We start from the raw sequence: 17,758 nt of genomic DNA, 5'->3' as shown, positions 1-17,758 counted from the left end.
ACACCCACAGTCCTGGGAGGGAGGTGCCGTCAGGTTCCTGGTTTTACAGAGAGGGAATTTGCGGCTCAGAGAGGGTAAGTGGCTTGTCCTAGATCACACAGCTCCAACTCCAGTTCACCTGCTTTCCGAGTGTTCTTGACTACTCAGTGCTTTCTGCCAATTCTAGCTGAATCTTAGGATTGAAGTTTGAAAACTGGGGAGTTTTCAGAAGTCTCCGTACCCAGGGACAGCCTTGGACCAATCTCACCAGCATCTGTGGAGTGAAGCTTGGGGCACCAGCATTTTGTTTTGCTTTTTGGCCACACTACGTAGCTTGTGCGATCTCAGTTCCCTGACCTAGGATTGAACCCTGGCCATGGCAGTGAAAGCCTGGAATCTTAACCACTAGGCCACCAGGGAACTCTCGGGGCATCAGCATTTTTAAAACTTTCAGATAGATTCCAACCTTACCTGGGGGGCGGGGGTGTTGTTGAAATACAGATTGGTACTGAGCAGGTCTGGGATGAGGGATGGAGACTGTGCATTTCCAACAAGCTCCCTCCAGGAGATGCTGTTGCTGCTGGAAGGTTCCGCAGCAGCAAGTCTAAGAACTTGCCATGATGGAATGTACTAATCTCTATGGTCCAGTACAATGGCTACTAGCCACATGTGGCAACAGAGCATCTGAAATGTGGCTGCTGCAACTAAAGGAGTGACTTTTTCAGTTTATTTAATTTTAGCGAATTCTTAAGTGGAAATAGCCATGTGTGGCTAGTGGCTACCTTACTGGGCATAGCAGGTCTAGACAACCTCCCAGGGAAGAAAGGCACAAGACATTCAACAGGTTAGAACAAATGATAGCCTCGAACTTTAATAAATAACCTAGAGTCTTGAAAATAACCCTGAGCTCGGTCCCTTTGCTTATATCTTTAAGTGACCCAAAGGGATAAAGGATGAGAAGACATCTTGAGGAGCAAGGAAGTTGGTTCTACTCCATTCTTCCTTTTTTTTTTTTTTTCTCTTTTAGCATCGCTAACCTGCTTGGAAACTTCACCGGTCCCCTTCAGCAGCCCTACCTTGGGTCTCCCCAAACTACCCCTTTCACTCTCTAGAAAGAGTCCTCTATGAAAGTACCTCCAGCCTCACTACAGCTGCTCTTCACTTCTGTGCTTCCCCAGAGTGACCCAACTCAAGCCCACACCTCTCCCCAGGTCTCCTCCTAGCTCAGCTTCTCAGCGCCAACACCCTCTGTCTCCACCACCCTGTTGTATCTCCTATCCCTGCTTTATGTTTGCACCACAGCACTTAACCACACCAACTGTATCCTTTAACTGGTCCTTGGTCTGTCTCCCCAGCTAGAATGTTAGCCACACCAGGGCAGGGGTCTGTGTCTGTCTGTGTTTGTGTCCCAGTGCCTGTACTAAGGAGAAAACAAAGACCTTCAGCTACCTGTCGAGCATTTACTGTGTGCCGAGCATGATTTTTGTCATTCACCATTGATTTCATCCTTACAGCATCTCTGGGTGGAAAATATTATTCTGCCCATTGTAAAGATGAAGAAATTGAGGATCACTGAAGTTAAGTTACTTCCCAAAGGCAACATCACTGTCAGAGAGGAACCTAGTGCTGGCTGACCTCAACGTCCCTTCACTCTGTCCCTTAACTATTCCTTTGTACCATCTCTTCCCACAGGCATGCCAACCTCTCTGGAGCACAGATGTTTTCCCAGGCAGGACCTGAGCATCTGCCTCTCTGGGCCTTTGTTCCTGCCATGCCATTACCTGTCCCATGAAGTTTCCCCATATGATAGATGTGTGACCTTGGCAAGTGACTTTACTCTCTGAGCCTCAGTGTGAACATCTGTCAAGTGGGGGCAAAAATAAACCCACTGAGCCCTTGGGACTGATATTAAGATTAAATCAAAGAGCCTGAGGGCTCATAAGCTCTCCATAAAGAGGAGCTACTAACTCGATTTGAAAAGGCAGTCCGTTTCCATTTTCTCTTGGGATGTGACACTTCATCTTTACTGGAGAGCTAGTGAAATCTCAGACATGAACAAGCACGGGGGCCAAGGAAAGGAAACCCATTGTGAATGTGAAAAATGGTCCAGTTGCTTTTTTTGCGGGGGAAGCGCGGGAGATCCCTTTTGGTCAGTTAAAAGAGCCATGGTGGCACTGATTCTTGGAGAGCTAACTCTTCATCACGTGGTGGCTATTGCACCCTGAAATAAAAGGTGCACCAACAAAGGCATACAGAAACACACACACTATTGTATGGAGGAGAGAGGAAACTAATGCCTAGCCCATAACAATAATGAGGGCAAATTCTTATTTATGACCCACTGTGTGCCAGGCACTGTTCTGAGTGCTGCTTGAGCCTTCTGACAACCCCACGAGGCAGGAACTCATTTTATGCCCATTTTACAGATGAGGAAACTGAGGACCGGGAGGTGAAGTGACTTGCCCAAGATGATGCGGCTGGAAAGAAACAGAGCTGGGATTTGAACCCAGGTAGTCTGGTTCTACAGCCCTCCCTCTTAACCACTATACTGCTTCGAACACAACACAGAGCAACAGAACCCCTCAGTGTCTATAGAACCTGGTGCAACCTCCCCGAAAGATATCTATGAAGAATATCCCTAGAGAAAACAGAGCCAAGGGTGTGACCAGGGACATCATGAAGGAAACACAGATAGCCCGTATGGATTTGAAAAATGCTCTGCATCTTTGGGAACTGAAGAAATGCACATGGCACCACAAATAGATTCCACTTTTCACTTACCTGATTGGTGAAGATATAAAATCAAGGGCAATCTAGTTGGGCCACATAATCAGGGAAATGGGACCTCGGAGTTTGAAAAGGCACAGACTAACTGTTCCTTGCAGCCTGGCCCCAAAGCCTGACATATGACCCAGATGTGCCACCTCCAGGAATCTGTCCTAAGGAAACAGTCACAGGCGTGTGTAAAGACATCAACACAGCGGAGTTCACTGCAGTGTAGCTAGTATCAGAGGAAAACCAGCAGCCCTCAAAACATTGTGTAGACACAAAGGGCGCTATTTTCTTATAGAAAACAAAGTATAGGTGTGCCAGGTGGAAAATGGGAATGATGATGCCATTTCCTTTGGCGTAAAAATCTTCACTGTGGCCCACACAATCTACCCTTGTCACCTTCCTTCCCTCCTCTCCCCTCACTCACCTGGCACATAGTAGGTGCTCAGTTAACATTTATGAATGAATGAACTTATCAGAATGCACTCCTTTCCCCCTTCACATCTCTAAGCTAATCTGTCTCAGTGGTGTCCTGGACATGCCCAAGGCCAACCTTGGGTGTGGACACTAAAGGAACAGAGAACCACTGTCTCCACCAGCAGTACTCACCATGCCAGGAGCCCAAAGAAAGTGAGACACGATTTAAAAACTGGGCAACAGAAGGAGAAGGAGGGAGAAAGGGAGGTTGCAGCAGCTTTCATTCCAACATTTTCCAGCTGAGATTTCCTTCTATATACTCATCTATATTTACATCAACGAATCTGTCAGTAGCAAGCCTGTTGCTGATAGTGTGGGATCTAAAGTTCAGAGAAAGCTGGCTTAGACACCCAGATAGGAAGAGAAACTGTAAGTAAAATTTAAGTAACCCCCAAACTCTAAATCCACCCACTCTCCTCCAAGGAATCCGTGATGTCTTTTACATCAGGATTTCTCATTTCAGCAATATTGACATGTTGGGTTGGATAATTGTTTATTGGGGGTGGGATGAGGGTGCTGTCCTGTGCATTTTAGGATGCTCAGCACATCCGTGGCTTCTGTCTGCTAAGTACCAGTAGCACCCCACCCTCCACATTCGTGACAACCCAAAGTATCTCCAGACATTACCAAAAGTCCCCTGGAAGGCAAAAATCACCCCCTGTTCAAAAACACTGTTTTACATGCAGCCTAGGAAAAATTCCAAACCAATCAACTGTTCTTTCCATACTCCTCCTCAGCTTCCTAAATTTCAAGTCACTTGGTCTCAAAATCTCTTTTACATATTCAAGGAAAGTGGTGGCAACACTTTTAAGACTTGAGTGACATCTCTAGACCAGAATTTTATTTTGAAAATAATCAGCACCTTGGACAGAGATTTATGCACAAAGATGTTTGTAGCGCTGTTGTTTACAAGCAAAACAAACGACTGGGGATGATTACAAGAAGTATGATATCTCCATAAAGTGGAATGTCATCAGATATTAACAACAGTCTTTTCTGGGGTTGCTGCCAACCCATACAGCACCACTGTGTGAATTTAAATGACTCCCCTTTTTCAAGTTGTTAGGTCCATCTGTCAAAAAATTGTCATAATATCTTCATTTTGCTAGAACAAGATACTGAAGCTTTCATCATCTGAGAAATTGAAATAATAAATGTACAGCTCTATGATGCCTATGATATGAGATACAATACCCTTGTGCAGTGTGTACTCTGTACAACTGTACATGGCAGCCCTGATGTTGCTGTCCAAGGATATCTAGTGGCATGGAAATGTGTTCAGAAAAGCTTATATCCATAAAAATGTATGGAATGTAACCATGAAATGTCACCAGGGACTTCCCTGGTGGCTCAGTGGTTAAGAATCTGCCTGCCAATGCAGGGGACACGGGTTCAATCCCTGGTCCGGGAAGATTCCACATGCCGTGGAGCAACTAAGCCTGTGTGCCACAACTACTGAGCCTGCGAGCCACAACTATTGAAGCCTACACACCTAGAGCCCATGCTCCGCAACAAGAGAAGCCACCACAATGGGAAGTCTGTGCACCGCAAAGAAGAGTAGCCCCACTTACTGCAACTAGAGAAAGCCATGTGCAGCAACGAAGACCCAATGCAGCCAAAAAAAAAACAAAATTAAAAAAAAAATGTCACCAGAGATTCTCTCTGGATAGGAGAGTATACATATATTTTATGTTCTTCTTTGTATTTCAGGTGTTCAACAAATGAAGAGGATAGGCCTCTTGGAGGATGTGACTTTTGGGCTGAGACGTAAATGAAGAGAAGGAATCAGCCATGGGGAGACCTGGAGAAACAGTGATGCAAGTAGAGGGAAGAGCCAGCACAGATGCCTACAGATGCAAATGAGCTAGCTGTGGGCAGAAAGGGCCAGTGGGGCTGAGATAGAGTGGAAGGGGTAGAGAATGGAAGAGATGAGATCAAAGACAAAACAGGGACTAGATCATGAGGGGCCTTGTAGAACCTGGTACATCCATCATCTGCACTCTCTGGCAGTGAGTAAGCATCTGGGACATTTACCCAACCTACTTGTAAGAGAGATATTCCACTAGCCCACCACTCTTCACCAATGAAGCAAAATCCAAGGAATTCCACTTTTAGTCCCAGTGCTGAAATAAACAAAACCAGAGTGTTTCCAGAATTTTAATAGTCTTTGTGAAGAACACTGTTTACTTTCCTCATCACTACTCAATTAACAAACACTCATGCATGATATAGTGTGGGAACTGGTGGGGAATGTGAGGAAGGTAAATCACTGTTCCCTACCCTCAAGGAGCTTTCTAAGTAGAGAGTAAGACATAAGCATACATCTTATTGCTTTTCACAAAGCATGTAAGATTCATCTGACATTGAGGACGGTAAGTGGAGGGACTTGGTCATTCCCAAGCCCATAAGAACACCAAATATCAGAGAGACTGAGAAATGGACACTCACCCTTCCATACACCCTTATATCTAACATCCATCCATCCATTCATCCACCCATCCATCTTTTTACCTGTCAATCCAGTCCAGTCAGTCATCTGCCATCTACTCATCCACTCATGTGTTCACCCATCCATCTTTTCTTTCTTTCATCATCCATCCGTCCACCACTCATCTAGTCACCCACCAATCAACACTTATCCACCCACCTATAACCCACCCAATCACCCATCCATCCAATATGTCCATCTTTTCTTTCTCTCATCCATCCATCCTGCCTTCCTTCATCCCACCTAGCCTATTCACCTATTTGTCCAACTGTGCAACCATCTGCAGATCTTTCCATCCACCCATGCATTCAACACTAACCGCAGGAGATGCTTCTCTTCTCTAAACCACAAATATCAATTGATGATCCTTAACTTAAAAGACTCCACTGTGATTAGGAACAGGCCAAACTTAAAATTTTACATTCTAACAACTCTTCCAAAAAGAATTCAAATCCACAAACATTTCTAACTCTTCCCATTTATGCAAGACCCAAATGCTCCAAGTCCTTGCTGGAACTGCACAGAAGCCAGCCTATCCTCACTGGTTTGAAGTCTTTGATGTCTTCAAAGATGGTGCTCTTAAATCAAGGCTAGAAAGTAGGGTATGGTTAGAGGAAGGGGGAGCTGTGGGCAGACTGGAAAGAGGTTGGCACTGGAGAGAACCTGGCAGTGGGATGTAGAGGATGGGAGAGGAAGTTGATTAGAAAGATAGACAAGGATTTCTGAGATGAGGAAAATTTTGCCTGGGCCTTGGAATCATGGAATTCTAGTATCTACAGTCAACATGACCCCGTGATTGTTTTCCCCTTGGATTATACATTGGAGCGATGGTGGTTTAGTTTATCATCCAGGAGAACGGGTTAACAAGATAGATGCCAGAGAATAACAGAGGTCAAGGGAGTTGAGAGTCTTGGCAAGAAAAGGCAGAAGAATAATAACTAATACTACGTAGAACCTACTATGTGTCACGCACTATTCCAAGCACTGGGTCAGAGAGGTCACCCAAATAAGCCCCCCCTTTCTTCTTTCCACCCATTGATCCATCCATGTATCCGTTGATACATCAATCCATTTACATATAGACACATATAGTGCTAAGTTCCAGGCACTATTTTCTAAGCATAACATGTATTAACTAATTTAATCTTCCAAGATAGGTGCTGTTAGAATCCCCAGCGGACAAACTGGGAAACTGAGGCACAGAACGCTTAAATGACTTGAGCAAGGTCACATGGCTAGTGACTAGCAGAGTTGGGATTTGAACCCCAGCCCACTGGCTCCAGAGTCCATGCTCTCAACTCAGCCCTGCTGCTTCTCTACTACTGTAGCAACTGCCAATGCCTAAAACACAGGCTGACTTTCAGAAGACAAGGAAGAACAGGGGCTTCCTGGCTGACCCAGCCCTTAGAATAATGGGTATAGACTGTGAAATGGCTTAGCCAGTGCCTGTCAGATGGCTGGTGTTCCAGAAATGCTGATGAATCTCAGCTGATTCTAGCTGAAGCGACATTCCCAAGTACACAGACTAAAATTAACACCTTGAATTCATTCATTCAAAAATTATTTATTCAGTCCTGCAGCACCGTTCATAATAGCAAAAAAAAACAAGAAACCTGGAAACATCCCAAATGTCCATCACCCAGGAAAGCGGATAAATTGTTGTATCATCACAGAATACAATATTATACAGAGAAAAGTAAATAGCCTACAGCTATACTCAAATAAGAGAGAAGAATCTTAGAAATATACAGTTGAGTGAAAAAAAGCCAGTGCAAGTTCCAGAAGGCTAAAAAGCTCAGAAACCACGAAGGTGAAACTTACAGCGTTAAGGCATATTTAAATATGTGGTAAAGCTTTTTTAAAAAGAAAGAAAGAAAGAGAATAAGACACACACAATCCAAGGGTGAGTGGTTGCCTTTGGGGGAGTGAAGTGGGGGAGGGGCAGGAAGCAAAGGCAGGGTGGGAGGCTACAGGCAGAGGTAAGTTATTGATCATGTTCCAGTTCAGGGTTCTCCCCAAACCAGCAGCATCAGCAGCATCTGGGAACTTGTTAGAAATGCAGATTCTTAGGTTCCACCCTAAACCCCCTGAATCAGAAACTCTGGGGGGCGAAGCCCAGCTGCCAGTGTTTCAACAGCCCTCCAGGGGACACGGGTGCACGCCAAGTGCAAGCATCTCTGCCCTAGAGCAGGTGATGCTGACCCTGCCGGGCTGGGGACCACACTTTGAGGACCACTGTTCTAGCTCTTGACTTCGGGGGCGGGTCTACCAGTGTTTCCATATAGTAGTAAAATAAATAAGGAAAAATAAGGAAAAGGAGAGATGATATTGAGAGTGTGCTGTAAACGCAGAACAGGATGAAAGCAATTGGCTGTTAACCTGAGGTGAAAGAAAACACCCCACAATGATCTATTCAGCCACTGTAGGTGCCAAGCACAGGGCCAGAGTGGTCACCACAACCGACCCAGCCCTTGCCGCATGGGAGTATACAGTCTGTCCATTCGGATACTATTTTTTCCCCCATTCTTATACGTTTTACAGAGTGATCATATACACCCCATGCTTTCAGTATCTTTTCATCCTCCAATTCCCTGGATGGAGGACTACTATGCCCATTTTACAGATGAAGAGACTGAGCACAGCTACTGGGAGCTAGAGCTGAGATTTGCAACCAGGGTTCCCTGCCCCCCAAGCCTTTTGCTTCATCTCCACCCTATATTACTTCCCCTCCTCACCTCTTCTCCTCCTTTTTAGCCTCCACCCCTGGTGCTCTTGGTCAGACAAGCGCATCCCTCCACGGACGCCACAAACATTTCATAGCAGAAAGTGAAGGTCAGCAGAGGTGCCCATGCCCATTATTCTTAATAAAGGAAGTAATAAAGGTCAATGAGATAAAAGAATATGGCAGGTCAGAAACTGTGTAACCCCACACAGAGCAAGTTCTAGGTCTATACCAATGTCTCATTTAAGACGAATATGTTCATTGATTCTTAAGATCAGACTTAGCCCTCCTGCAAACGCCGCTTTATAAAAATACTTTTAAAATTGGTTTAAAATTATATAATATTTTACGCACAGGCCTAAAATGAGAACAGAACTTAACAGTGTGATTATTATTTACTGGCAGGTGGGTGACGAAACTGAGTTTCCCTCATTGCTCCCGGGAGGTGGGGGGGCGGGCCTCCTAAATAGTGTTATGGGGGGAGGGCTGCTAATCCCAAGTTCCAGGTCCAACCTGAGCAGGGAACACCTTAAAGGAAGACCCAAAAATGCTCCCAGGCTGAAAAGAAGATAAAGCCGCTTCTGACCCAAGAGAGACGACAAAACTTGATCCGTATTTAACTCTGGAATTTCGCGCTTCAGAGCCGGGATCTCTCTCGCATTAGCTGCCTTAAATAAGCAGCTTCCAAAAGCACAATTCATTCCAAGATAAACTCTCAGCTTTTCAGAGGCAAAAAGCTACCTATCTTCTCCTTTCCTGGGCATTGGCACCATCTCTGGCTCCCTTCATCTCTGGAGTGTTAAGAACTCACCAGTAGGGTCACCAACTTCCTTGTTTGCCCAGAACTGCTGGATTTTTCAAGATGCTAAAACCAGGACAGTCCCAGGCAAACTGGGACATCTGGTCACCCTACCCAGACAAGGACTAAAGCCCAGTGGGTTTTGAAACATAAGTTGCTGAGCCCACCCACCTGGATCCCTCTCCTGGAATGTTCCTTGCCTTCTCTATTCTCCCAGGAAGTGAGGGAGAGGGGAGAAAGAAGACAGAAACTGGGGGAAGAGGGGGATGCATTCTAACCCCAAAGCTGAGCAGGGTTCTATTGTTAAACTCTCAGGAGTCACCTGGGGCGGCCACAGCAGCTGTCCTAAGCCTGCAGCCTCCATCCTGGGCTGGACCCTTTGGCTCAGAAGAAGGAGATGGGGGTGGGGGGCGGTGGGCAGGGAAGCTAATTATACATTTTAAAACTCCCTTACCTTGTCACCCACAGAGGAAGGGATCAAGGGAGAGGAAGACAATTTTATCTCAGACCGAAGAGAACAGAAAAATAGGTCAAGTGGGCATACATTTTTCCTCCCTTAAAGCTTCCAGAGAGAAAAGAGAATGCAAATGGGTTACCAAAGGGGAAAGGGGGGGAGGGATAAATCAGGAGGTTGGGATTCACATAAACACACTACTATATACAAAATAGATAAACAACAAGGACCTACTGTATAGCACAGGGAACTCTACTCAATATTTTATAATAACTTATAAGGAAAAAGACTCTGAAAAAAGAATATATATGTGTATATGTATAACTGAATCACTTTGCTGTACACCTGAAACTAAGACAACGTTGTAAATCAAATATTTCAATTAAAAAAACAAGAGTGGGGCTCCTCTGGTGGCGCAGTGGTTAAGAATCCGCCTGCCAATGCAGGGGACGCGGGTTCGTGCCCCGGTCCGGGAAGATCCCACATGCCGCGGAGCGGCTGGGCCCGTGAGCCATGATCGCTGAGCCTGCGCGTCCGGAGCCTGTGCTCCGCAACGGGAGAGGCCGCGACAGGGAGAGGCCCGCGCGCCGCGATGAAGAGTGGCCCCCGCTCGCCGCAACTAGAGAAAGCCCTCGCACAGAAACGAAGACCCAACACAGCCAAAAATAAATTAAAAAAGTAAATTAATTAATTTAAAAAAATATTCTGTGAATGTTTAAAAAAAAAACAACAAGAGTGCCACACTCAGATTAATAAATCCAAACTGGCCAGTCAACTGAGGGGCCCTTTGTTCCCACTCCTACCCAGAGAGCCCGGTTTCTAGTCAAAGTTTCCAAAAAGGAACATAACGAGCGAAAAGTGCTCTCCAATATTATGGTTCACGCGTTTTGGAGTTTTCTCCATGCCGGACACTGTGCTGGGCATTTCTCATGCATGACCCCACGTGACCTCCTCCAGAGTCCTCCGAGGAACATGCTATATCAGAAGCAACGTCTTCATCACGTGCATGAGGAAACTGAGGCTCTGATGCCCAAGGCAGCCTGGCTAGGGTGGGCCATTCGAACCTGGGCCTGGCTGACCCAAAGTTCAGGGTGCTTTCCCTCACCTCCCTGTTGTATTTCACAGCACCACCTGGACCCCTCCTGAGGAGCTGAGTTAGCATCCCCAGAAACGGACTAACGGAGGGGCTTCAGGGTCCTGACCACCTCTGGATTGAATCCACCTTCCTGGTGGCGTCTTCCATTGTTGGAGGAGTGCATGTTGTGTGCTTGTTACTGGGGAGACAATGGGGGCTGTGTGTACCTAATTCCCAAGTACCCAACAGATGTCCCCCCAAAATCCCCTGAGGGAAGACTCCACTCTCAAGGAACCACTGCTCCCCAATTTCTCAAGCACTAACATTTCAGAGACCTCCTTTGGTCTGATACCCTGATGCACACACACCCCTCCTGTCACTCCAAGATCCACACCTAAAACCCACTGAAAAGCTAAAACATGGGTACATAGGTGAGTCAGATCTCGAAGATTTGGCAACTAGGTGAAAAGAAGCACTTTTGTCGCTCACTGGGCAAACGTTAATGAAGTGCCTACTGTGCGCCAGGCGTGATGGGGTGGCAGTGGTGGGTAGCATGATGGATATAGGTCTCATGGCCTCGGGGAGCTTGCTTTTCACTGCCAAGTGGCAGGACCAAAGCACCCCCCCAACCAGAGACCCCCTTCTCCCACACTGGAGACCCCGCTCCCTTGCTAGACCTCAAACCAGGGCAGGAACAGAGCTACAAATGACATCCTCACCCTTTCTCATTTCTCTGACTGGCACTTAAGGCTACCACTTCCTCTACTTTCTACACATCCACAATCCTTTATGCTAAACCCTCGAGGCCAGACGTGCTCTGGAGCTTAGAACTTGGTGGGGTTTTTTTTGTTTTTTTTTTGCGCTACGCGGGCCTCTCACTGTTGTGGCCTCTCCCGTTGCGGAGCACAGGCTCCGGACGCGCAGGCTCAGCGGCCATGGCTCACGGGCCCAGCCGCTCCGCGGCATGTGGGATCCTCCCGGACCGGGGCACGAACCCGTGTCCCCTGCAACGGCAGGCGGACTCTCAACCACTGAGCCACCAGGGAAGCCCAGAACTTGGTGTTTTTAAAGGGATCACAGGGATGGGAATGTAAAATGGCACAACCATTTTGGAAAACAGTTTGGCGGTCTCTTATAAACACATACTTACCACATAACCCAGCAATCCTACTCCTGGGTATTTATTTCCCTAAGAGAAATAAAATGTACGTTCCCAAAGTTCCCACTAAAATCCATCCACCAATGTTTACCTCAGCTCTATTCATAATCGCCCAACCTGGAAACGCCCCAAATCTCCTGGGAAATGGATGAACGGTCTCCAGTCCAGGCGTCCCATAGAATATTACTCAGCTCTCAAAAGAATGAGCTACCGATACACACACAGCCACATGAATGGATCTCAAAGGCTGCGTGAAAGAAGCCAGAATCCGAAGACTACATACGATACGATTCTATGTATACGACCTCCTAGAAAAGGCAAAACTATAAGGATGGAGAACAGATCAGTGCTTGCAAGGCACTTGGGTAGGGGAGTGCTGACTCAAATGGTCACTAGGGGATATTGTGGGGTAATGGAACTGTTCCACATTTTGATTTGGGTGGTGGCTACATGCCTGCATGCATCTGTCAAACTCTGAGAACTTTACGCTTAAAAGGGTGAATTTTGCTGGAAGTAATTTATACCGCAATAAACCCGGTCTTTGAGAAAAAGGAAAAAAAAGATAACAGGATGCATCTATGATGTGACCTGGATACTCCAAGTGTAACTCATGTACTAGCAGCATGGGCAATCCTTAGAGACTTGTTGGAAAAGCAGAATCCCAGACCCCACCCCAAACCTGCTGGACCAGAGTCATCATTTTAACAAGGCAATCCTCACACTCGGGAAAGTTTGCAAAGTGCTACCATGTATACGTAACACTCCCACTGGGTCTGCCGGAGCAGCACCCCATGCTCAAGCATATCTACCGTTTCCTCAGTGAAATACACCAAAATGCACACCACGTGGGATAAATTTAAGACTGTAAATTAAGCATATAAATTTGCATCAGTTCAAGGTAGTTTTTTAACCCCTACATGAGCTGATCTTTCGGTTTTCAGAGGTTTTTAGATTTGGGGATTGCGGAGGAGGAATCGCACCTTTGCAGCGGCGGGCGGTGGGGGGGGGAACCCAAGGGAAAAAAACCATGCTAATTCCTACTTCCCAGAGTTTTGCCGTTCTGGAAGTACCTGCCACGCTGATCTAGTAGAAGAATTATACAGTCATTCTTTCCTGCCCTTCTAGCACAAGCTAATTTTCAGGGTGGGCCGAGACTCTGATGAGGTGAGTGAGGGGTTGAGTGCCAATCAGCCAGTGTCCGCGGGCTACCTGATGTGATGGGACTCTGGGTTTCTTGTGAAGAGTCCTGAAAACAAGGGTATGAAAGCCCGGAATCCTGCAAGCACTTCAGGAGAAGGAGCGTGATAACACAGACCTGAGTCCGCGGCCCAAATTCCTACACCACGCTCAGCGCAAGATCTGCTGGCATCAGCAGGACTGGGGGAAGATGACATTCACATTGGCGCTTGGTAGCGCGTCAGAAGGAGCAAGCGGCATTAAGTGGGGGCTCTAGGAAGGTTGACAGATGCGCCTTATTGAGCTGACAGATTTGAGCTCTTCAGAAGCCATCGTCAGAGGCCGTCACGGCCATATTTAAATCAGACTTCCAGTCGAGGAGAACACGGAACCAAGGTGTGTGATCCAGACAGCTTTGCTGCCTGGAATCCTTCAAGAGTGCAAAGCACCGATGGAAATCTGAACATCAAAGATTTCCATTTGGGTCTCCTGACTTAGAGAAAAATGAAATTCATGAGAACCCCTGAATTCTCACTGCTGGCTTCAAGCTTGAGCTCCCGAGGAAAGTGGGGTGCAGAAGGGGAAGGAATCACAGTGGCAAAGTGCCTGTGACCATGGGGAATGCAAGGTTGCACCCTCCCTCCACCAGCGTACCATGCTGGAATCTGCATTTGGAAGTAACACTCTTAGGCCCTCGGAGCACACAGCCAAGTTCATGGAACGGCCACTGACTGACTCCTCCCCGTGACGGTGAAGAACCTGCTTTGCCCACTCACCTGCAACCCTCAGTGAATGCCATTTCCAAATACATGTTCCGCGACATGCACATCAAAGAACGGCAGTGGCAATTCCACTCCTAGGTATAAACTCAAGAGAAACGCCTCCCCAGAAAGTTCAACCAAAGACATGCACAATCTGGAGATCACTCAAATGGCCCTCAACTGTGGAACGGAGAAGTATGTTGTGGGAGAGTCAAACAATAAAATATCACACAGCGATGAGAAGGAACAACCCACAACGACCCACAGTGACACGGATGCATCTCACAGACGGATTGTTGAGAAAAAAAAAAAAAAAGCCCGGCACAAAAGAACACGGCCTCTGACTCCATTTACAGGAGGCTCAAAAGGAGGCCAAATGAACCCATGGAGTCAGAAGTCGGGGTAGCGGTAGCCCTTATCGGGGGGAGTAACTGGGAGGGGGCAGGAGGGGACTTTCTGGGGAGCTGGTTACATTCTTTTCCTTGACCTGGGTGCCAGTGGCATGAATGTTCACTTAACTAATCTGGACTTGAGTTATATACTTTCCCATGTGCGTATATATATACATTAGACTTTATTTTAAAAGTTCTAGGGCTTCCCTGGTGGCGCCGTGGTTGAGAGGCCGCCTGCCGATGCAGGGGATGCGGGTTCGCGCCCCGGTCCGGGAAGATCCCACATGCCGCGGAGCGGCTGGGCCCGTGAGCCATGGCCGCTGAGCCTGCGCGTCCGGAGCCTGTGCTCCGCAACGGGAGAGGCCACGACAGTGAGAGGCCCTGAAAAAGTTCTAAATAAGTACTTAAACACTTTTTTTTAATGGCAGAAATATTTAGATACTCAAGTCCACGTTCTCCCCTGGTGCCCTGACTCCTTGGTGTTTCCACACTCCATTTCTTTGCATTGGCCCAAATTGCCCTTATCTAGCCCCCCATCTCTCTGTCCCCTCCCCTCTCATCACCTCCCCCCCCAGAGAAAGCTCAGTCCTGGATGACTCTGGTTGGTGACAGATCGGGGGATGGAGAGCTTTCCCTTTGAGAGTGGGGCTATAGAATGTGTTTGCTGCCTCAGGCCAAAGAGAGAACAAAAACTGGCTACAAAAAGCAAAATGCACAAACTCACCACAAAGCTCCCAAGAGCAAGAAAGCCAAAGAAAACCTCTAAAGGACTGAGTGCTACCCGTTCACCTGCATCCCTCTCTTAAGATCCCTCCTTCCGAGGGACTGTTGCCATCCCTTCCCTCCCCAACGGCCCTCTGATCTGCAGGATTCAGGCTGGACCGGGGTGAGCTAAGGACACATTAGGATTCCCACCTTCTTCCTTTCCTCCTAGTAGACTCCAAATCCAGGCTCCAGAAGGCGATCTAAAGCCATTTTCAACACGGAAACCTGTCAGCCCAGTGAATCCCTCCTGGACACCCCTGAGTTATCTGATCTTGTGCACGTTGACACATTGCCGTTCTCCATGCCTCCCCCCACTCCTCCAGGGATTGGGGGGAGACGGGCAGAGTGATTACAAGACCCCTGAGCATTTCAACAGATAATCACAAGGTTGAAACTTAGGAGGCAAAGACTTGGCTCCTGCCTTGGGCACCAATCAAAATGACATCGTGGTTAGGGGTACACCCCTCCAAAAAGACAGCAGCTGAACCTCTTAATTTTCACCACCCTAGAAGCAGACTGCCCACACAAACTCCAAAACCTCAGAGGCCTCTGTTACAGTTTCCGGACCCAGTAGCCAAAATCCTGCTCAATTCTGGTCCCCCCTAAAAGTGAATCCACCAGCCAACGTGTTCCTCAAATAAGCAAGCCCAGGACCACCTGGGGCTCAGCCCTGTTGAGTATATACCTGTCAAAACCATACACAAAAAGGGTGGGGGCTCATCAGAGAAGCCCAGGGGCCCAACCAGCCCCATTCGTTTTTACTCCGAGGGCAGCCAGTTGGAACCGAGCCGAGGAGCAACACATTTGGGCACGGCACGGTGGCCAGTCAGCCTGGGAAGCAGGGTTCGTCCCCCTACTTGGAATCTGGGTCATGCTTAGATAACTGCTAGAAAGCCCGACTAATTACCCATCCTTGCCTCCCTACATCTCAACAGATGTTAAGCCCTCCTCAAGGTTTATTTCAAGCAGGCACGAATTTAAAGAAACACAAGGGGATCCGGATTTTGGTAGCATCTCAACAGAGGAAAATGTGTACTCCACTTTCTTCCTCTGGGTCTTTAATTTACAAAAAAAAAAAAAAAAAAGGCATTTACCTGCCCAAGATGTCCACATGGATGCTGACTCTCCTGGTGTCCCCTCCCGGGTCTCTAGGGTGGAAGAAGCAGGTTCCAACCCAAGGCCTAACACGGCACCCTAGGAAGGACCCAGCACCTCATTTTCTCTTGTCCTATCTTTCTTATTGAAGTAGCCCATCCTGGGTCTTCCAGGTCAGGGCCCCAGGTGGGGCAAACGGGATGTTTTCTACACCTCAGAAGATGATGAGGTCCCTAATCAGTGGGTGGAAGGAAATGGAACCTGCAGACATGGGGAATAATAAAATGCCCCCCATCCCTTCCTGGCCAGCGGCCCATCCCGAGATATTAATTCTGGTCAGTGCTGGCCCCTCAGTGTGAAGACCACATGCTCTCCCACTGGCTCTTGGCCCTGGGAACCCCTAGGCACCCTCCTTGAAAGGGCAGCCCCCAACCTCGGGCAAGCAGGGGTGGAGAGGCCTGAGAGCTGGGACTGGGCTCCAGCTCTGGAGGCAACCGTGGATTCCGGCGAGGAGCGGCTAAGGAAACCCAGCCAAGGACCCCATGCTTCCTCTGCCCTGGGCAGAGTGCTCAGGCCTCGGCCTGGTCTACGCTCATTCGGGGAGAACTCTGACCCATCCGGAACTGGCTCTAAAGGCCCCTGTACGACCCCAGGGCCCAGCCCTCATTCTGAAATCGGTCCTTGGGCGGAATCCACTCCCCCGGCACCCACAACCCCAAGCCTCCACGGTACCTCAACCCAGCTCGGGGTGGAGAGATGCTCCACACTCCTCCCCGGTGCCCCCTCTCCCAGCCCCTGGAAGACCACCCCCCCCCCCCCCGCCTCCCATCAACCCCCGGGTCTCTCCCAGCCTGGAAGAGGGGAAGCGAGGGAGGAGGGGGAGGCGCAGTTGCCGGGGTTTGGGCAAAGGATATGGCCATTCGGTGATCTTTTTGGCGTATTTTCTCACCACGTTGTCCTCGCTGAAGAGGAATAGAGACCGGTTGACCGTGAGGCAGTTCTGTCGGACGGGGATGGGGTTGTACAGGGCCATGGTCCGCGCTCTCTGCGCCATTGATTGCTTGTACATCCTTTGCGCCCCGGGCTGCCCGCCCTGCCGGCTGCCCCCGGCTCCTCGCCCGCCTCCGGCGCCCACGACCACCCCGGCGGCTGCCCCGGAGCCTCCTCCCCCGTAGCGGGCCGGCATCTCGTCTCCGAAGCGGGCCATTCTGCAAAGAGCAAAGGGCTCCGGGTTACGCTGCGGCGAACGATGCGGAAGACGCCGCAGCCGCCGCCGCCGCCGATGCTGATGCTGATGCTGCCGGGGCTGTGAAGACGGCGGCTGGAGCTGCGACTGCGGAGACGCTCCACGGCCCAGCCCATCGGGCGGCGGCGGCTCGGCGCCTCGGGTCGGGGGCTCACAAGGCGGCTGCCCGGCCCCAGCCGGGGATAGCAGCTCGGGACATCTTCCTGGCTGACCCCAGAGAAGGAGGGGCTGGAGGAGGGTGCGGGGGCGGGGCGCGGGGGCCGGGGAGGGGGGGAGGGGAGAGGGAAGCAAGGCGAAAAATAACCGAGGAAGGAATCCAGGCAATCCCCAGTCCACCCACTCCGGAAGGAAAAAAAAAAAAAAAAAAACACAGTTAAAAAAAAAACGCACACCCCCTT

The 17,758-nt window shown here is 48.8% G+C and overlaps 1 protein-coding gene across 5 annotated transcripts in view; it reads right to left on the bottom strand.

Annotated features, from left to right (window-relative positions):
* CACNA1A (calcium voltage-gated channel subunit alpha1 A) overlaps positions 1 to 17,322 on the bottom strand; it is a gene marked incomplete at its 5' end in the record, with an annotated part of 237,674 nt that extends 220,352 nt beyond the window's left edge. For 2 of the 5 annotated variants that reach the window (XM_082834912.1, XM_082834911.1), the window contains one exon: positions 17,029 to 17,322. In XM_082834912.1, the coding sequence (XP_082691038.1) occupies positions 17,029 to 17,321 (293 nt within the window). The remainder of the gene's footprint in view (positions 1 to 17,028) is intronic. The other 3 variants (XM_082834913.1, XM_082834915.1, XM_082834914.1) reach the window with 2 other exon arrangements.
* Positions 17,323 to 17,758: the final 436 nt, after the last annotated feature.

Source organism: Leucopleurus acutus, assembly GCF_964270905.1.
Source record: "Leucopleurus acutus genome assembly, chromosome: 3".
Classification (NCBI taxonomy): Eukaryota; Metazoa; Chordata; class Mammalia; order Artiodactyla; family Delphinidae; genus Leucopleurus; species Leucopleurus acutus.
The sequence above is the reverse complement of the archived record's forward strand: the minus strand, read 5'-3'. Positions and strand labels throughout refer to the sequence as shown.